Raw genomic sequence first — 22049 nt, forward strand, 5'->3', positions numbered from 1 at the left:
TGTTTCACCAAACTTGTGGAGCAATGTGTATTTTATTCAATTAATATATAATAAGTCCAAACTTGTTAAATAGTACATAGTAGCAGACTAAAGAAAAACTTCCTATGAAGAAAGACTTTTGTTAGCATTTGACATATCAGAATATAAAACTGGCTTATTTTTTGAGCAGGCGAAATAAGTACACTGTGGTACCCCATTTAGAGTTCCTCACCAGTAACTGTGGTAACTCTATTTTGAGACCACTTACAGACACTCTCTATACTAGCTAAGATAGTAACAAAGTTTTTGTTGAGCTACTTACCAAATGTCTCTAATACCTAAATATAATAGATTATTTTGAAATAGGAAAAATCCTTTTATGCTCTAATCCCATGAATATGCTTACTAACTGTAAATTATTCATATAAAAAAATAAGTAACAGACTATACCTGAAATATGATAGGAATGGCTTTCAAAATTAATTTCTCTAACTTAGTTCCTTTAAATCTGTTCTTTTTTCCAAGTAAGATACACTTACTTTTATCCTTTCATACATAAAAACAACCTGATAATGTAAATAACATTATTATACAAAAAAATTAGGCTTCTATATTTACAGACATGTATTGCAAAAAACATTGAAGACAAAACATTTCCTGATTTATAATCTAATGGAAATAATGATCAAGTACTTTAAATAAACTCTTCTACTACCTTTATCTTGCTATTATTTTCATAGATTATCCTGTATATTAGACTTTCATAAAGAATATATTAGTAAATATTCAAAACAGCAAATGCAAAACTACTGATGCAAATAGTCATTTTCTTTTAATAATTTTTCTTCCTTTTTAACCCCTCAGTCCCAGCTGAATGGACCACATACTTTAAAGGCTAACTTATTTTACTTTAGGTAACAAAATCTCAACCCTTAAAATAAAAACAATGTTAGAGACAGGATAAATTTTTTTCTGCCAAATGGCTGACATTTTTAAAGTTCTAATGTAATATCAACATTTTTCACAACTGGAATTAAGCAACTATACAGGCAAACACCAAAATTTCAATATGTAAGAAAAATCAAGGACAAGTGGAAAGATTTAATCAGTAGGAAATATCTTAAATATATTTACCTTTGAGCTGGAGAAAGAGCTTTTAAATGATGAATAGGCTTAATTTTTAGATCTAAAATGGCAAATTTCTCTCAGATCTAGGTTAGCAACTTACAGAACACCTACTTATAAAGACACTGTTTTAATTTAATTTGTACTTGCATTATTTTTAAAGACCGAATTCTCATATTAAGAAAATGTCTTCTATACCCTAACATCTTGAAATTATTCAAAGATATTTATCAATGCTTTTTCTGAGAAGGAAGGAAATAGAGATCCCATTATGAAAGAATTTTGTGGCCAATACATGAATCTAATGGATACTATTCTAAGAATAAACATAGAGGTTTTCCAGAAGTTTCTCAAATTTTTTTCAAAAAATTTATAGTATTTTTTAAAAAATATCATCTTTCCACACAACTAAGTCATTTTCATGTAAACTGAAAGTTTTCTACTCCATGAGCGATTATAGTCTTGTTTTTGTGACAACTAACAATAAAAAGGTTTCTTCTATTCAATGGCTAACCCTCTTACAGCTATTTTTATGTAAGAAAAAGCAACCAATAACTAAAAACACATTGTACTTTGCACTGTCACTGCAAAGCCTAAAATCTGTATCAAGAATCTGCTACAGTACATACACTGAAAACTAACAAGTACATTAATCCTTATGACCTATCAAGTAAAATCATTTTAAGATTTGAGTCTGTCTTCCAACTTAAAAAATAGAACAACCAACTTGAATAATTTAAACTAAAATGATCTTTTCATATTTTCTTAAAAGAAGGTTCAATTACTTTAAAGAGAAAACAGTGCACCTAAATTTCTCTCAGAATTAGGCAAAAAACAAAAACATAAACAAAAAACCCCCCAAAACAAAACCAAAACTATTATGCATGTTTAGAATTTCTCCTCAACCTAGCCAGATTGTAGAAGGAAAAAACAGTCACGGATTTTTGGGAGCATAAAATATAGGTTTTATTTAAAAATAAGCAAGCAAACAAGAAACTATTAACTAGTCATCTGGATTAAAATAAAGCAAAATAATGAAGATTATCCTTAAACTTTTAGGTGTAGGAGGAAAATTATCACTTCCTAGCCAAAAGGGGGGAAAAAAGTCTCAATTATAAATTAATAATCCAGAAATACGGGTTTTATCTCCCAAAGTAAGTTCTCTGTTTAACTCTGGGCTTCTGACCTGAAAGGCAAATAAACTGGCAACAATGGTTTTACAGAAGTTCTCCAAAAGTCTGTAAAAGAAACAATCTTTGACATACCATGCTACGTACAAATTTTTAACCAAGTACTTTGGTTTAGACTCAACAGCTTTTACTCTGTTCCTTTCTCACCAGGAGACTTGATGGCTTACAGATGCAGTTCACTTCAGGGTTTAGAGTTTCATTTTTCTTATTGATATAAAGCAGAACGTTTTATAAAATACGAATACAGTAATTTAGAATCCCTGAAGGAATTTAGAAAAGGTGACCAAGTTGTGATGGTTTGCTATAGCGGTCTATTTACTAGAGCAAACAAATATAGCATTTAATTTGCACACTTTAATTTACAAATCTACATATAGAACTTAATATTTAACACAGAAAACCTTAGAATTTATTTCCATTTAAACCATTCCCAACTTTTGGCACTGTATGAAATTTGCATGTCTGGCAACCAAGGCAAATTAAAAATTTAAAACATAGCCTTAAGAACATACATAATAGGGTTTTGTACCTTAAACCATCCACATTGTAAAATACAAGCAATGTGGAAATGTGACTAATGATCCAGTCCTTTAACCAAATATAATAGGACTACTGAGAAGCTCTATCATTCTTTGTAGAACAGCTTTCTTCTCACTCAAATTCACGTAATTGACTCAATATTACTGTGTGATACAGCTTATTCATAAGACAGTTTCTTTGGAAAAAAAAAAAACCATCGATTATAAAGTATTTTAATTTTAAAAAGTTTTACTTTTACCAAAGGATTACTGAATTTTTTTGTAAGCATCATTTTTACCTTTTGCTTTTCCTTTGTTCATAAATGAAAATTATATTATTTCATATTATAAAATCAGGAGACATTTCTCTAGTGCCTCTAAGACTTCATGGGTCATCATGTAGGAAAGACAATTAATACAACTGTTCCATCCTTACTCTAAGGCTTTCTTTACCCTTTGTCTTCCCCATACCATGTAACTTAGCATAAATGGTCCTGGAACACAGACACTCGATCAAATGAGGTGGTTAGAATTACAAACAGGCAAAGGAGTAAAGCTGAGAATGAGCCTGGGTTTAGGAGTGAGGCCAGAAGGTGTAATAGCTGAGATGCATGTACAACTCTGTCGAAACAGAAAGCAGAGCTGATGGTAAGAGACAGCCCAGTATTAGGTACGAGGGTTCAAGAGCTGAGTGTCACACATTTAAAAAAAAAAACCCTCATTCCTGGGCTTTTACAACTTTCAAGATTTTGTATAAGTTGTAATTGTGGTCCTACATGAGTATGTCAAATAAAACTGATGGGGAGAAAAAACCAAAATGACCATGTAATGAAACAGTTTTCTTTCTCACTTTTAAGTGAGCCAATTGTTTAAGTTCTACATGTCTAAATTTGGGACCACATTAATAAAGGACATTTTATCAGTTAACAACTGCAGAGAATTTCTGAATCAACTGATGTATGTGTGACTCTGGAATTAAGTGGAACTATTGTCCTATGTAATCAATGGAGACATGTGTTTGATTAATAAGTAGGCACATATAATAAGAAAATGAAGAGAAGCCAGACAGGGGTCACTGCAGTTACACACTGTTCATACGGTGTGAAAGGCAAACCAGATATGTTATAACTAAAATAAAAGATGGGCTATAAACAGACTCCTCCCTGACGTTAAATCTGGAGAGCTCACATTGAATTCTGGATTCCTGCATACCACTGAAGGCAGTAGGTCATTTTCTCACATGCTACAAGATCGAAGGAAAATCACATACCTAAACATACACACAATTCTCCTTTCCTTCTTCTTCCCTATCCCCTTTGTGCAGGGTTAAAGTTGGCAGAAAATAGCTTGGATTCTAAAGCCCTTCAGCACTTTCTGTCTTCTCTAGGATGGCGAGACAGCCAGCTACCAGATTCCCGCAGAGAAGCTATTGTCTGGAGCATTTCACAAGTGCACTACTTAAAACTAAGCAGAGCCAGTTCGGTGCAGAACACTGTGTGGGACCTTTGCTCTCGCATTATTAGGCATTACTGAATGAAATGAAAGATGAAATTTATTCACATAAACAATAATCTGAGTAGCTCTTAAGAGGTACATTTTTCTAATTTCTCTGGTAAATAGGTATTAAGCGTTGTAGAACATTAAATAAAACTGGATATCAAGTATGCATTTCTACATAAATACCACAAAGACCATTTTAATATCCTGCCATCAACTATGACGAAAATGAAGAATATTCCAAAATAAGCAGTATTTCAGAGAAATATTTTGAAGTATAAAAAAAAAAAGTAGTCAGCTAGTGCTAATTATCAAGTTAAGATATTTTTAGTGTGTTTATGTAACTTGACGTCTACGGCTGGGTCTTTATACTGACTGCATAGTATTTTTACATATTTAACACTATAGAATTAAAAAGTAATATTCTAATTGCTTATCAACTTTATCTCCTCTTGAGATTAGTATAGTACAAGATATCTGGGGATGTTTCTCAACTGACATATATAATCAGTATTTCTATCCAGCAGAATATATACATGGTGAAGATGTCAACTCTTAAAGACTTTGTTCTGGCTCTTCTGGCCTACATTACACCTAAATCAACCCAAAGAGTCAACAAGGAGCATAGGGATGCTGAATGTCAAATCCTATCATGTATTCAAAATAGTATCCATTTATATTTTTAAAAGACAGTTCAGCAGTCTCTAGTTGAAAGTAAAAGATGTAGGATATGCATTTATTCTGCTTACTCCCGAAATCTGACTAAACTATATAGCAAAGAAACTAAAAGCCATCAGAAACAAAGAAGAGGAAAAGATGACAGTTGCTAGAAAAGCAATGTCAACAAAAGTTTGGAAGACAGTCTAAACAGATGAACAAGCAGTAACGGATTTAGGCCTCCACTTTCTCTGTTATACGCTGGGGTCAACAAAGGGAGAAACCCAGTAAAAAGAAAGCCAACTCATTCATAAGCTCTGGAAAATTCAGAAAATGGAGACAGCAGGGACGTGTGAAGAAGTTGCAGGATGAATGAAAACAGGATGATAGGTTGAATGACTATATTAGCAATAACCAGACTTGCCAGAGCTTTTCTTGCCTAATCATTCATATTAGGTGATGGCCCTTCCCCAATACTGGCAGAATCCAGAAGAAATACTATCTGAAGATAATACATCAGCAAAGATCTGGCTTGGAAGCACCAGGCAAAACTTAGGGTGACAATGAAGACATGAAAACAAGAGGCACTGGGGAGTCACAGAAATGCATTTAAATTAATGCCTCTACATTAAATATCTGAGCCTTCTTCCCCAGTCAGTGCAACACTGGCTGTCAGATTTATACCCCAAAGATGAGAGAATGGACAATTCTTGTTGGAGAAAATGACAACCCAACAACCTGCAGACACTGATATTAAGAGGTCCCCCAGGATATTATAAAGTCCCCCACTCAGTCATCTGCGAAAAAGGCCACTACCAAGTTCCAGCCACTTGTACAAAACTTTTTAATTTTTAACTGCCTTCTTCTTAAATATAATCAAAAGTCATTCAACATTTTAAGACCAATCTCTAACATGATGACAATTAAAAAGGCAGGGGGGAGGGATACTCAGAAAATAAACAACACTAGGCATAAATTAAAACTTAAAAGATACTAATATCCTTAGAACTAAAAAGATGTTACACAACCATGACACAAGAATGATACGGAAATAGAACATCAAAGTCTTCAAAATTTTTTTTAAAAGTTCATATAAAAAAATTCAGCAAAAGGTTTAAGAGAAAATTAAGAGAAAAATCAAGAAAATAAAATAAATGGAAAAAGGGAAATAATATTAAAGAACCATTCAAAGGAAGAATAAGTTATTACAATGAGTCCCTGAAAAAGATGACAGGAAACAGAATTTTATCACAGAGTCAGTACAAAATTTCTGGAAAAAAAGTGTAGATTGAGCACATCCACTGACTTCTGGTCTCTCCCTCCACACCAAAATGACAGTATATAAAAAAAAATTGTTTTTACGTACATAAATAAAATGAGTGAGAAGAAAAAAAGCAGGAAAGTTCCTCTAAAAAATGACAGTATCTTTATTTAGAAGGCGAGGTGAATGGGAAATGATTAGTGATAGATGACAAGCCACATGTATGTGCCAAGTCCTCATTTACACAGAAACAGTTATCAGTTAAAGCCAAAAACTAAAATCAAGTAGGAGCTTTTTACCCACATGGAAATATTCATGTAAATATCAAACAAAAAGGAGCTATCTCTGGAGAAGCAGAAACGGAGGAGGTAATGTTTAATTTTAATAAAAGTAAGGTAAAAAACTGCCAAGTAAAAAAGGAGGAGTCCCCAGATTTAAAAGCTAAACCTAGAATTTAACCCAATTAATGATGAAAACTTCAGAATACCAAAAGAGAAAAAGTATTTAGAGGGTGGACGTAGAGGAAAGAGAGGCATATGCAAAGGGCAGGAAGGCATCGAGTTTTCTCGAGAGCATTCAAAACTTTCAGGAAAAACTTTCTTAGAATTTGTACTGAGCCAAACTATCAACTGAGTATGAGGAGAAAATAACTTCAGGCATGCAGATTTCAAAATTAAAAACACCCCTTTCCAGGGCACTATAGGGGCAAGTACTCTGCCAAAGGTCAGTCAACCAAAGACAAGCAGATCATGTGATCCAAAAAGAGGCACAAGGAATTCTAAGGGAAGACAGTAAAGAAAATCCCAGGTTAACAGCTATGCAGTTAAGTTTACAGAATTGAGAGCTCCAGGAGGCTATTTCCAATGGAAAACAAAAAAGAAATGATGTGTTTGAACTACTGAGGTTTAGAATTCTGTAAAGAAATTTAGCGTCTACATACAAGAATAAAAAATTGTTCAAGGAAGGTGGTAAAACACTATAATTCTTACTATAAATAATATTTTTATAGGTATCACAAAAACTGACTACTGATTTGGTAAAACAGTTGTTTTCTTACTATTCTGGAGGAACTGAAGAAAGGAAAAGGAAGAGGGAGAAAGGTGCAATAACCTAAGATTCAAGAAACACCGTTATCACCATAAGCAACATCATTTAAATATCACCATATTTAAACATATGGAAGAAAATCTCAGAATATCTAAAACAGGGGAAAGTGGCTCCTCTGTGACATGAAGCTCACATAAGAAAGCAAAGGCAAGGAACTGGCATCTTTTCTTGTATTTCACTTTTTAAACTATTTACCTCTACTTGTCAAGTTTTTTCTATTAAATAAAGAGGATTTCAACAAAGAAAAATTTTCTACCCCAATTTTTTTTTTCAAATAAGAGATGAGATCTAATTGTATTAGCTACAAGAGGAGCACAAACTTATATATTATTACTAATGATGTTCTGAAGGATACATTGCGAAAGATAAAACAAGCAGGCACCAGACTAAGCTGATATTCATTTCCTGTGTGGGCTTCATAAAATTGTAGTAGACTTCAGTTACTAGATACACAACTGTAGCAGCCACTGTGAAATCCACCAGCCACTGGTATTCTGGAAAATAATGCAATGCTGAAAAATAAAGGTCAAAAAAAGTTTACTTAAACTTTCATAAATAAACAGCTTAGGAGGATTTAACTATAATTAACTTTAGCCATGCTAAACTTTCTCATTTGTTGATATGCAATGTAAGGTTTGCAAATATGAGAATCTAAAAATGCAGGAAACAGAGAATGTTGACATTCAAAATTAAATTTTAATACCTCACAAATTAAATAATTTCTTAAGACCTGGGATGATTACCAAAAACTATTTAAACTGTTTTTAAAAATATATGATTACAAAATGAGCTGGTATTTTCTCAGCTAATTAGCTGTTTTTTACAGAAATTAAAAAATCAGGGTTTAAAAAAATTTTTTTAAGATTTTATTTACTATTTTAGAGAGAAAGCAGGAGCAGAGGGAGGAACAGAGGGAGAGGGAGATAATCTCCAGTAGATTCTGCACTGACCACAGAGCCTGGTGGGAGGCTCAATCTTGTGACCCTGAGATCATGACCTGAGAAACCAAGAGTTGGATGCTTAACCAACTGAGTCACCCAGGCACCCCTCTTTTAAATATATTTTTTAATTTTTAAAAAGATTTTATTCACTTATTTATTTGTGAGAGAGAGAGAAAGACAGAGGAGAGAGAGAGAATGAGCAAGGGGGAGGGGCAAGGAGAGAGGGAAAAGCAGACTCCCCACTGAGCAGGCAGCAGACAGGGACTGGATCCTAGGATCATGACCTCAGTCGAAGTCAGGTGCCCCTCAAGATGTTTTTTTTAAGATCCTAAAGTATGATACTTTAACATGAAGGTATAAATTGGTGTACAAAGTTAAGTTTATTTACATTTTTCATTTCTGTGAAGTAAGAGAGTTAAGCTTTGCTATAGTTATTAACTGCATGCATTAAAGGAAGATTAATAATTTTTTGAGTTAATGCAGATTGAAATAACCAATACATCTACTTTCTATTCTTGCTTGTGTTCCTGCAAGAAAAGTCGATGAAATGCCTTCTATAAAAACGATAGCCCTTCCAACAGAGGGTTTACATTAAAATTAGCGTTCTCCGATAATAAATCAGATTCTCTCTTTTCATCTAAGATATTCTGTTTTACTTCTGCCTGAGTGCAGTCCAAAGTGTCAGCATCATTTTGCAGAAGACCTCCTGAAAATGTGGGAGTAAGTCACATACATAAACATCAATTCCTATGTTTCCATAATAAAATAATCTACACTGCTGTGGGAAAATTTTAGTTGCAAAATGTAGTATCTGAGAATAACTTAAAATCATGCATTTATAGAAAAAGTATTTTGAAAATAAAACACCAAAGTAAGACATTTAAAATATTAAAACAACTAACTCTTATCTTTATAACAAAAATTACAAATCCTTTTATGACTGGGTAAATTTTTAATTTGCAGCTAGTTATTTTAACTGTGTTAGGTTTTTTTTTCTTTTGTTCCTGATAAATATATTAGCTTATGAATAGCAGCAGTCTGAAAGATTTACCCTGAAGTAGCTGAAGGACTCTTACCCTCTAGCCACCTCACTTCTCCTCTAAAATCACCCTAAAATCTAAAATCTGGAATCAATGACTTCTCAGAAGGAGGACAGGGAAATGGGAAGAACAGACAGACAAATATCTAGTTGGGTAGACAGACATCCATTTACCTAAAAGCTTTCAATTTTTATTAAGAACTGAAGCAAGTGTTCCAATTCGTGCTGCCCACATTCAGAGGTATCCTCCAGGAAATTCACTCATAGCAAATAGGTAAGTGACATTTCAAGTAGTTTTCTATTTTTAGGCACTTTTAGAGGTTCTTATAACAGATAGCTAATACAAATTAAGACAGACTTTCAAGATACTTATTGGGATACCAGTAATATATATACATTCAACAAAAGAACAAATTATACATAATCTTGGCTACGTGTTTTACCCAAGTATTATATTCTTTTTGTATTCAATAATATAATTATCTATGTGCCTTTCATTAGGCTATTGGAAACTAAAGAAAACTCATCAAACCTAGTGATCTGCCTTAAACTCATGAGTGTACCTTATTAAATTCAAGGAGAAAACCCTCTACTTTTACCTAAACACACACACAGAGCATGCACTCACAAATGATTACAGAAACATAAATAAAACATCTCCCCATTTTACTCTGCTCTTGAAATTATGTGGCCAGTTATTAAACTACTACCATTTGCAATTAGTTTCAAAACTGTATTAATGAAACAAAATATTGAAGAAGCTATGTGATAAGGCCTTAATTTTAATCTTTTTAAGATCACTAAAATAGCCTAGGTCTCACTAACTGGCTCTACCACATTTGGCATACTACCCACACCAAGTTATTGAACTATATGAATTCAATGAGTTCAAGGGGGAATAAAAAAAGGTCAATAAAAGTTACACACCTAATAGAACTGGAAGAAGGCTAATTAAAGTAAAGCACGTAAAACAATGCCTGATAAATACTTAAATTTAAGCTATTATTAAAGTTAATAAGCTAATAATTATTCATTTAACATGAGTTACTAGTAAGAATGACAAAAATCTGTACTAGAAATCAGGGAGAATGTATATATATTCTTATATTTACATGTCTAAGAACATATTATACATGCAAACATACATAAGAGATTAATAAAGCCAATGTGACAACTAGTCAAAAAGTGCTTTTAAATGTTTTAGATTTTGCATGAAAAATAGTTAAAAAGAAAAAAGAGGATGACATAACCAGTCATAAGTCTTAATAATATTATACTGTTCCTCACTGACCTTTTTGGATTCTAGGACACCCTTTCTAATATTATATAGAACATATTAAAAAATATGTGTTGTGTGTGTGTGTGTATAGAATACACACGTACAAATCTCTGTAAATATAGAATCAACTTTCAAATATCCTGAAGCCATTTTGTACCACTAAATAATTTCTATATGAGATGTTACATGAAGCTACTAAGGTTTTTCAGGGTGGTTATGATTTAACACAAGAAGGGCCAAATTACATATGATATTTATACATTACCAAAATTATTTAACATGTTATTTTTATGCCTCACTTATCAGGTAAACCATTAGTTCTCAAACCTGGTACAAAGTCAGAACCATTAAGAACATTTTAAAAAATACAAGTTCCCAGAACTCACTCTAGATTTACTTGATCTCCAGGGGTAGATATGAAAAATCTTTCTTTTTAAAGAGCTGCTCAAGGGATTCTGAGGGACAGTCAGGTTCGAAAATCAGTGTTTAGTATCGTGTCATCTTAGATGCCATTCCCTTACAGGATTCAAATAATTTCATATAAATTTTATTTTAAATATAAAATCATTATAGTTACTATACAATTACAAACACTGATATACAGGAAGGAGGAAAAAAACAAATAACTTATCAGAAATATCCCATGGGCAAAAGTAAATCTTGAATAAGTTTTCTGATTCCTAATCCAGATCATTGCTCTAAAGCCACTTTCCTGTCTACTAAGCATGAGCATAAAAGTTCAGGTAATTAAAAACAAACACCCAAAAGCATTTGTGCAAGCCACACCATAAAAGGAACAGAATGGCACTTATGGCAAGAAGTCTAGAATTCAAAATGCTGAAAAGTCACTGTGATCTCGACATAAAACAGAAAGTGCATAACAAACATGTAAGTCAGCCTTTCTGAAAAATGGGAAAAATAATTCTTAGTACAGGTTAAGTGAATTGAAAAAGAAATTCAATTCTAATGAAGTCATTTTGAGCTTCTAAGTTCTGAAAAAGATTTCATATTCCGTAAAATGGACTTAATGATTAAAAACTAAACAAAAAATAGATAAAATGAAAGTACTTTCACTAGCATAGTAGAAAACTGAGATTTACAGAACACTTTACCAAGATTTCCCTTACCTAAAGTATCCACTTCTGTAACTGACTTTGTTTCTAGATGGAGATCAATATCCTTTGGAATGGTCAGTGGCTTACTTTCAATGTGACCATTATATTTCCTATAAAAATCAGACAAGTGACACAAAAAGCAAGTTACCTATACTGTTATTAAAGCGCTTGTATCAACTAATCAGAAATGGGGTATTAAATTTCACCGTATAAAAGAAGCAGAATTTTTAATATTTCATCAAAAAGGAGGTACAATAGTCAAAGGTAATTTTTAAAGGGAAGACTACAAAATGTGGATGTAAATTATTATGAGTATGCAGATTGCCAAGAAAAAGAGTTACCTAAATTAGTGAAAAAATCTTAATTATTAGCTTAGCACTTCACCCTATTTCTCCTACTCCCCTGTGTAGATTTTAAGACAACTAAGTCTTTTCCTTTAGGTACAAGAGTAAAAGCAAATAAAAAATTAAAGAAACACCATTATCACACAATATTTAAACATACGGAAGAAAACCTCAGAATACCTTAAAGAGGATAAAGTGGCTCCTCTGTGACATGAAATTCACTTAAGAAAGCAAAGGCAAGGAACTGGCATCTTTTCTAGTATTTCACTTCAAAACAATTTAACTATTTCTTAGGTGCAAGAACAAAAGCCAATGAAACAAAAATGCATTTCTCTTTGAAATTATCTATGTCCACACATACGTATAAAGAGACCTGTAGCTATAAACAAGTCAGAGTTGAAGAAATATATTAAGATTTATGTGTGTAAGAAATTCAGTAAGGTGAAAGGCTCATCTGGAGTTGCTTTTACTGAATCACGAATGGGGGAAATAAAAGAGTTCTTTAGGTGCCCGTGCATCATTCCTAAATTTAATTTTTAAAAGACAATCACATATATATAAAAAGTAATAAACTACGTTTCAAAAGCATTAATCACAATACCAAGAAACAATTTTCATTTACTCTGGAAAAAACTCAGTAAAAATATCAATTCATGTCAATAAACTAAACAGTAATTATTGCTACCAGGAATAAGACAGTGCCATTTTGGCATCTTTTTGTACATGTAAAGCCTTTTCAAAATAAAAAGAGAAGGAGGGCTTACATTTAATATTCCAATGATCTTCAAGGTATATTTGCAATGATAAGTGTAAAAGAGAATGGTAGCAAGATCAAAAAAGTCTTTTTAAAATTTCCAATTTCATGCCAAAGAATCACGTTTTAAAAATGTTTAAAATTTTAAAAAAAATTTAGCACTTACAAATGTATTAGCCCAGGTTAATATCATTTTTATTATACACATGAGAAATGTGGTGACTATTTTTTTGTCACTGACATTTTGTAATATATCAGAATCATAGTTTTGGGTCCTAAGTCCTCCCCAGCTAAGGACACTAAGGCCCATATAGAGAGGCTAATTATCATGTACTTTACTTGAGAATTCAATTCAAATAGAGATAAAAATTTCAAAGCTGGAAAGATCCTTCAAAATTACTGTTTCGTCCTTCCATTTCAACAGATAAGACTGCTGTGGTCTATTCAATGAAGTTTATTAGCAGGCAGTTCTCTTCATAAAGGTTTAAATGCCAATATAATTTGCAGCAACTGAATGGTACCTACAAAGTTACTCTGTCTACCCTTTCTATTTGAAAAAATAAAAAGAAGTTAAAAGCACATAAATTTGCCCCATCTCATAATACTGAATGACAGCAAAACCTGGGAAAGAACCCAAATCAACAGGTAAATGAGTTACAGGGTAAAAAGATGAGCTCTGGTTTTTCTCCCCAGTCAACCCCCACCAAGTTCTAATATGATGGCTATACTATTTTCATAATTTATATACAAAGAATAAAATTAACCATTCTTAAGTAAAATAATCACTTCTGTGCTCATATATTAAATTACTAAATACTGGGTTTTCTTAAAAGGTAATTCAAAACTATTTTAGATCATGGGTTTTAATCTCCAATTTATCAAACGCTCTTAGCATTATTAGTAAAAGTTCCTTTAACCAATGTACAAGATCGATTTACATAAATTGTGTCAAATACTTAACACTTTATAAGCTCAACAATGTAACTTACCTATCTTTTCTGCTTTTCCCTTTTTGCTGCTTCCCTGCAAGAATTCTTAATTCTTCTTCTGTAGGATGTTGATACCATCTCAAACTAAGGAAAAAAGAATCCTTTTAAATAAAGGAATTAAGATCACCAGAATTATTCATTTATTGTACAAATATTTATTGAGTTTCCTATTTGTGAAGATACTGAAGGGAAATATCAGGTGAAAAACTCTAATCTGAATTAAGATACTACTGCTCAGGCCTTAAAAGGCTTTTGATTCAAATCCAGCACTTACCAAGCACTTACTAGATGCCAGACCCTGCAATGCTGTTTATAAGTATATTTCTTATAACCGACAATTATTAATATATAGTAAGGCTATACAGGCCTACTATTAAAAGTAAATTAAAAGTAAATGGACTGAACTCTGCAGGCAAGCTGGCATGAACCCACCCTTCATTTACACAGAAGGAATTGAGAGTTGTCTTAAAAAGAGTTCTCTGAATGTCCTCAAAATAAAAGTAGTCTTTGCTTTCCTTTTCTGTCCTCCCCTCCTTTAATTTAGTTGGAGAATTCTCACACTTTATGTATACAAAAATAAGAGTAAATCATATTTATAAAACCCTTAAAGTTAGGGCTCCAATTAACTGGGTGTATTTACCTCCACCACACCATCAAAACACCCAAACAAATCACTTATTCTCTCCCAAGCACCCACTTGCTCATTTTCAATTTCCTGTCTCACCTGAATTTCCTATCTACCAACTACCTCAACTTGATATTCAAGTTTAATTTTCAATGTGCCCTCTCCACATATCATCATTAATTCTGTTCTTTAACTGTAGTCCTTGTCTTCCCTGCACACTCTCCTAAATACATTCTTTTTTCTTCCCCCCAACAAATGCATTCTGATCCCAACTTTAGTTATCTTTCCATAATGCAAATCTTATCAAGGTAAGCACCTGTTGGAATCCTTTCCAAGAGTCTTCACAAGGTAAAGCAGTGAGGAGACAGCTAGGCAAAGACTTTGATCAAGGCCCTGTTTTTATAAAGGAGAAACATATCCCTAGTATTGCTAAACTTCCAATTTTTCAATTACAAAATCTAAATTTTTAAAATAAAGTATCTCAATTAAAAAATGCTAGCAACTGATCTGCTGTTTTTGAAAATTGGCAATTTGCAAAATGACTGGATATCTGATGATGTTAGGAAATTACTGTGAAAAATTTTAGCTGTAAAAATAGGATTATAGTTATTTTTAAAAGCTCACATAAAGATATACACAGAAATATCTATGAATGAAATAATATTTGCTACAAAATAATATGTTGGGTAAAGGAGAGATGAAGGGGAACACAGATGAAACAAGTTGACCACCAGGTGTTAATTGTGATAGGTACATAGATCATTGTTTTCATTATATATTCACTGTATTATTGTCTACTCTTTGCACATGTTTGAAATTTTCCACTGAAGTTAGAACACACATTGTAAGGCCCAAATATGCACAGGATTTGTGACCTGTTTCCACAGACTTTCATGATCGGACTACCTACTTTACCGGACTCACCTTCAACAACTACCTTTTTAAACATGACATTCTAGCTAACTAAATAACATTTTATTCCACAAATTTGTTCATCCCTTGATGTTTCTGCACATATTCTTCTATCTGCTCATAAACATCTATGCTCCCATCTGGCGAACACCTAATTTACCTTCTACTATTTGTAAGGCAAGTTGTCCTGTAGTATAAAAAATAAATATATCTGGTAATTGTCCCCAGTTCTTGGCAAGGAGCTTTAAAAGCCTTTGGAATTTCCTGAGTGAGAGGGGGTGTCTTTATTATGTTAACAAGGGAGCTCCTAGTTGACCTCCAAATAGCTTCAGAATGGTGGCTGGTCACCAGAAATAGCAACATGTGATTAGAGTTGGGATGTTTAGACACCTGATCTGCAGAGATGGGGGCTAGAGATTAGATTCAATCATACCTATGTAATGAAATTCCGTAAAATCTCAAGGCAATGAAGCTCTGAGGAGCATCCTTGCTGGCCAAAACACTAATGTGCTTGGAGGGTGACATGCCCTGACTTCACAGAGAGGCCATGGAAACTGCACTTCCTCCCAAACCTATTCCTCTATCATCTTTATAATAAAACTGTAATCGTAAGTATAGAACTTTCCTGAGTTCTAATTGTTCTACGAAATTACTGAACATGAGGGGTGTCATAGAAATGCCCCAATTTGTAGCCAGTAGCCAGTTTTCAGAAGTATGGGTGACCTGGAGATTCCAAGAACTTTCAGCTGGCATTTGAAGCCTTGGCATTCTTACGGAGAACTTTGTCTTTAACCAATGGAGTCTATGTTAACTCCAGGTAGTGTCAAAATTAAACTGCAGTTGGTATCAGACCAGTTGGATTAAAATGAAATATTCCCCTAACTGAAAGATTCTTGGAGGAAAGATTTTATGACTTGTTTCTGTATGCTTCAAAACTAGTACAGTTACTGGCATATAGTAAGTGCTCAAAAAGGATCACCGAACCAAATGAATTCAGTTCTCCTCATAGTTGAAAGGTTTTAAAATAAAATATTTATCCCAACCAAAAAGTCTCTAAACTGTAATTAACATGGGGGAAGAGGCACTTCCTGAAATTTCCATTTAAGTCCAGAATTTTAACTTACAGTCGATTCTTGTTATTCGCGGTAGTTATGTTCTATAAAGTCGCCGCGAACACTGAACATTGCTCCTAGGGGAAATACAGGGTTAGGTTCCTGCAAGCCTCTGGTCACAACATTTTCATCAATCAATACAAAACCTTGTTTTATGTGTGTTTATGTTTAAAGACACCTTATTTAATTTATACTGTTGATTTATTAAACATTTAATTCACAGCCAACAGCACTATAACTCATGCCTAAATAAAGCTTACTTAACAACTGTAATCTTAAACATAGTATTTTCCTGAGTTCTGTGAGTATTTCTAGCAAATTTTCTCAATAAGGCAAAGCTTTCTTGTGCTTAGGAACACTAGAAAGCCCTTCAGCACCATGCTTGGAGGCCATTTTAAATGGTAAAATCAACAAAAAGCTAAAATGTGAACAACATGATACTAAACAGACCATGAAAAGCACACTTGTTTACGATATGAAAGGTAAAACAAGGCCTCAGCTGGGAACATGGGCACTGGGCCACTCAAATTTTTTGCCACTCTGGATATGTCTTTGAATGACCTTGAAAGCACAAGTATGAATTTGGGGGTTACAAATGAACTTCAGCAAGTACGCAGACTGCAAATACAGATTCCATGAATAAAAAGATTGAGTGCATAACATTTAGAAGACCAATTATGCAATAACTCAAAAAGATTAAAATTAGTCATTTAGCTCTGAGAAATTACTAATTATTGCTAATCAATGAAGGAACTCTTAGTATAGGAAAACTTAAGTTACTTTTAGAACACTACGACAATGAAAATTTTAAGATTCTTCATTTTTTAGGACTCATTTTCTTTTTAAATATACTCAAACTTGTTTAATCTCATTTTTGTAAATCCATTTTTCTAAAATGGATTGCACTTATTATACTTTTTATTGGGAAACTCAGGTCATCTACATCAGTAATAATTACTGTTCAAAGCTGGAACCTAAGGATGCTAGGTGCTCTTAGGGCCACTTCTCGTCTGCTACTCATGTACCATTCATCCATCATTCATTCTCCACACACTTACGGAGTCCCTTAGAGCCAAGTACTCTGCAGGGCAATGGAGACTTAATCACATACAATAAAGCCAAAGTCCCTGCTTTCTTGATACTTACATTCTAGCTGGGACAAAATTTAACCAATTAAAAAATGACCAAAAAAAAAAAAAAAGAATCACAAATTTGGATACTACACAAAATTGGAAACTACACAAAAGAACCAAACAAATGGTGAAAATGAGAGACAAGACTTAAACTGTAGGTTAGGAAAATCCCTCTGAGATGACATTTACCCAGCAACCTAAAGGTTGAGAAGAATGGAGGGGAACAGCATTCCAGGCAGAGAAGAGCATGTCCAAAAGCACAAAGGCATGAAAGAACACAGAACACTGCAGTAACCAAAAGGCCAAAGAGGCAGTTGTAGCACATGCAAAGAGAAATGGATGAGGGAGGCTGAAGAGATAAAAAGTAACAGATCATGCAAAGCCTCCTCTGTCACAGTATGGAGTTTAGATTTTATATTAAAATAATGGTCTCAAAACAGGAGAGAGCAATAACTTTATCTGCCTTTTAGATCTCTTTGCTACTCTGTGAATCAGAAGCAGGCAAGAGAAAGATATATATTTTGGACATTGAGTCAACAGGTCTTGCTAATGGACTAAAAGGAGGAAGTAGGGAAAAAAAGAATGAAGGGTATCTACCCTTTTGATTTGAAGAAGATGGTAGTACATATTCTGAGATGGAGCAGAATAGGAAGAACCACTAATTTAAATATGCTGAGTTGTTAAGTATCTATGAGACATCATGTGAAAACATCAAGAGGACAACTATTTATTGGAATCTAGAGCTCAGAGATAACTTAGGGTCATTAGGTAATTGTGGTATTTATGGAATCAATAACATCACCTAAGGGGAAAATAAAACATGGCAGAAGTCTAACAGTTAATAAGGAAGTGAAAAGTAGAGGCACCTGGGCAGCTTTGTCGGTTAAGCAGCTGCCTTTAGCTCAGGTCATGATCCCAGGTTCCTGGGATCAAGTCCTGCATCAAGCTCCCTGCTCAGTGGACAGCCTGCTTCTCCCTCTCCCTCTGCCTCCCACCCCAACTTGTGCTCGCTCTATCTCAAATAAATAAAATCTTCAAAAAAAAAAAAAAAGGGGAAGTGAAAAGTAGAGTTCATGAAGACAATTCATGTGACAAATGTTGCTATATAGAAAAAAGGGAAATAGGCCAAAACTAAGAAATGGACATGGAAGGGGCTTCGTGTTTTAAGGCAGAAGGGAGGCAGGCCTATGACTCTTCTTTATATATTGTTACTTTTAATAAGAGATCTTAAAAAAAAAAATTGTGTGTGTGTGTGTGTGTGTGTGTGTGTGTGTGTGCTAACAGGAATAATCCAAAGGAAGTGAAGCAATTAATGACAAGGAAGAAAGGAAGCAGGAAAAGAGGGATAGTGCACAAATGCAGTAACTGGGCCCTGAGAGACAGGATACCACCTCCTCAAGCCAAAATTAAAATTTACAAACTTTTTTTTTTTTTTTAAAATAAAGATGGATTGCACATGTAACTAGGGCTGTGGGTTTGGTGGCGAGAAATTGATTGTGGGGCTCTGGTTTCAAGAGCTGAGCCTGAGGCAGGCATACACAGAATTTGAGGAGAAAGGTTTAGAGTTGAAAGCTGCCTGAGACGTGGAGCAGACAAAGACTGGCAGGCAGCATGGAATAGCTAAGGTCTGAAAGTTCAAAGTAAAACTTAGAAGTACAGTTGCACAGTTTTCTTTAAGAGACAGTGCTTCATACATAGCTGGATTCCATACCATGTGCTTCCCATGTTCTAGACACTTTAAGCTCTGGTCTCAGTTTTTAGCCTTTCCTTTTGCTATTTGGTATGTCTATTTCAGCAAAATAACTTGCAACGTGCTTATAACTGCTGCACCATGCCTTTCTAATATGGGCTTGGAAGACATATGAAAGCTAATTAGCTTTAGAGTCTATGTAGCAGTTAATAAGAATGGTTACAAAAATACAATTAGAGAAACATGTTTTGTGTTAATATTACAAAATTGCACATACAATATCATTACAACCATGAACAGAACATTACAACCTCTGAACAGAAAAGATTAGAAGGAAATACTACAAAATGTACACAGTGATTATCTTTAGCTGATGAGAATATAGTTCATTACCTCTTATTTTTCCTTCTCATCAATTTATTATCTTGTTTGAAATAGAGAAAAAAAATTTTAAATAAAAAGTATTAGGAGGATCTCACTAAAAAACTGAACTTCTTATATTTAAGTTAAATGCATTATTATCAGGGTATTTTATGACATATACCTGGCTATTCAGTGGCTTTGTTCACCTATGTTCAAATTGTCAGCAGTGTCTCAGATAATAAAGCCAACCTGATGTTCCACTTCACTAAATCACTGAAATAATTTTTTACTACTTTTCTTATATAAGCCTCTTACATAAAATACCATCAGACTATAACTTTTCTTACTAAAGTTCAATAGCACTGAAAATATAGGTATCAGAAAATACAGAATGCATTGATCCAGACTCTTCAAAAAAAAAATAAATAAATAAACCAAATAAAAAATGTCATTTAAAGCAAACCACTTTAAAATTTTTCAAAAGTAAAAATTTCAGAAATTTACAATGGAAATCCAAACATGAACAAGTAGAGAAAAGCTTAGTACTGAGAGCAAGCTAAAAAGATCTTAATACATAATTAATTATACAAAACTATTTCAAAACAGGTCACTATAGATACTTCCTTTTTTATTATTTTTTTATTTTTTACTTTTTTGTTATTTCAGTTAGCTAGCATATAGTACATCACGAGTTTTTGATGTAATAGTGTTCAATGAACTATAGATATTCTCAGTCTTCATTCTAAGTCTCAGTAATTATAACAAGTGAAAAAAAAATTAAAGAAAACAAATACCACTTAAAACCTAGAAACCTTTCAGCACATGTAACTAAAATATCAGTATACATACACACTCTCGTTATTTACTGGAAGCTTTACTAGAACAGCATGGCATTCTGGAACTAGATGGAAGTTAAGAGGACTAAAGGCAAGGAGAGCAAGGACTCAGGCATTCCGTAAGGGTGGTAGCTGACAATTTAAACTTTCCCTTGGGTCTTAGGTCCCACCTACTGTGCATTTGAATAGTAGGTTTCTCTCACCAAAGGGAACTTGCAGATTCTTGGATCAGGCAACATGCAAAAAGAGACAGGCAAAAAGAATTAGAGCAACTGAATATGAAGGTGTTGCACGCCATTTACTCAATATAGGATGAGACAAAATCAGAATAAATCCAACCATAACATGTCTCCAGTGAGGAACATATGATAAGAAGTAGCAGATCAAAGTGAGAGCCTCGGGAGATAAAGGGGGTAAAGAAGAATGCAGGTTTAAGCTAAACAATCAATGAAATGGAAAGCAGGTCAGCTAAGAAGCTAGCTAGTATAGGGGAGAAAAAAGAAAAAAAAAAAGCAAAATCCTACTTCCTCATGCAAAACCCACTATTCAAATGTACAAAGAATGTAACCTATCACTTACCTCTCCATGAAAAGAGGGGCCAAGCAAACTTCAAAACAAAAAGGAACTTTAATTACAATAGAAAGTAGAGAATTCTTTGGCTACTATACAGTGGTAGGCTGGACATGATAAAAAAAAAAAAAATCTCTGGATGATCTGAGCAACTGTTAGAAGTGTTCTTTATGTTAGGGACAGCAGTTTACACTAAAGGTACAAAGAAACCAACTCCCCATAGTTTTTCCTCCCTTTGGGGAAAGAGGGAGGAATGGAACAGTGAGAGCAGCAGACTCCTCACAGTTAATTTTCAAGGTTAGTAATAGATGCTCACAGGTTACAGAAGAAGAGATTTTTGTTACCTAAATTCTTGTTAAAGCAGAATCCCATCAATAAACTCTGACAGTCACATAAAAAGGCATGTAAAAAAGGAGAACTAAGAACATTTTTGAGAAGAAAAATATTTTTCTAGTAAAGAAAATTGGAAGAATGGAATACAAAATATTTATTATTTCGTAATGTGGTATAACTTTAATTTCAAATAGTGAGGTGAGAGGTATAATTTGAACAGATGATTTTTTAAAAATTCAACTTCACACTAAGCACATCTGTGGTCATCAAACTCAATGTTGAGGTGCCTTTTCATTCAAAATAAAAGGTGGCTATGCAGTCATAGAAAAGCCAGAATACAATAAGCAAAGACAAATTATACACCAACTACATATAACCTGAAGGACAGCTTATACACGGCTAAGTACCACTAGGAACAGAGGTAGAAAAAAAAAATCTTAAATAAATTACTCTGTTAACTGCCAAAAGAAGTCATAGTAATTGTAGAAAAGTTCACCACCACCAAATTCCAAACTCTGTTTAAGTACGTCAGTTCCAGGACAGTATCTAGAGTTGATGAGCAGCCATACGTTAAATAAATACTACACTGTGAACTGAACTTCATGATAAGAAGCCTAGATCTGTTTCATTTACTCACGAATACGAGTAAAGTTAAAACTTGTTTTCTCGGGGCTTCTGGG

General features: G+C 33.5%; 1 protein-coding gene across 7 annotated transcripts in view; it reads right to left on the minus strand.

Annotated features, from left to right (window-relative positions):
* TMEM161B (transmembrane protein 161B) overlaps positions 1 to 22049 on the minus strand; it is a 67145-nt gene that overhangs the window by 19785 nt on the left and 25311 nt on the right. For 3 of the 7 annotated variants that reach the window (XM_059418206.1, XM_059418202.1, XM_059418203.1), the window contains 3 exons: positions 13796 to 13879; positions 11721 to 11818; positions 7690 to 7846 (listed from right to left, as the gene is read on the minus strand). In XM_059418206.1, the coding sequence (XP_059274189.1) occupies positions 7690 to 7754 (65 nt within the window). In that variant the 5' untranslated portion in view covers positions 7755 to 7846; positions 11721 to 11818; positions 13796 to 13879. Of the gene's footprint in view, positions 1 to 7689; positions 7847 to 11720; positions 11819 to 13795; positions 13880 to 16456; positions 16522 to 22049 lie in introns of those variants that run through there. The other 4 variants (XM_059418208.1, XM_059418204.1, XM_059418205.1 and 1 more) reach the window with 4 other exon arrangements.

This window comes from Mustela nigripes, chromosome 12 (genome assembly GCF_022355385.1).
Source record: "Mustela nigripes isolate SB6536 chromosome 12, MUSNIG.SB6536, whole genome shotgun sequence".
NCBI classification, from domain to species: Eukaryota; Metazoa; Chordata; class Mammalia; order Carnivora; family Mustelidae; genus Mustela; species Mustela nigripes.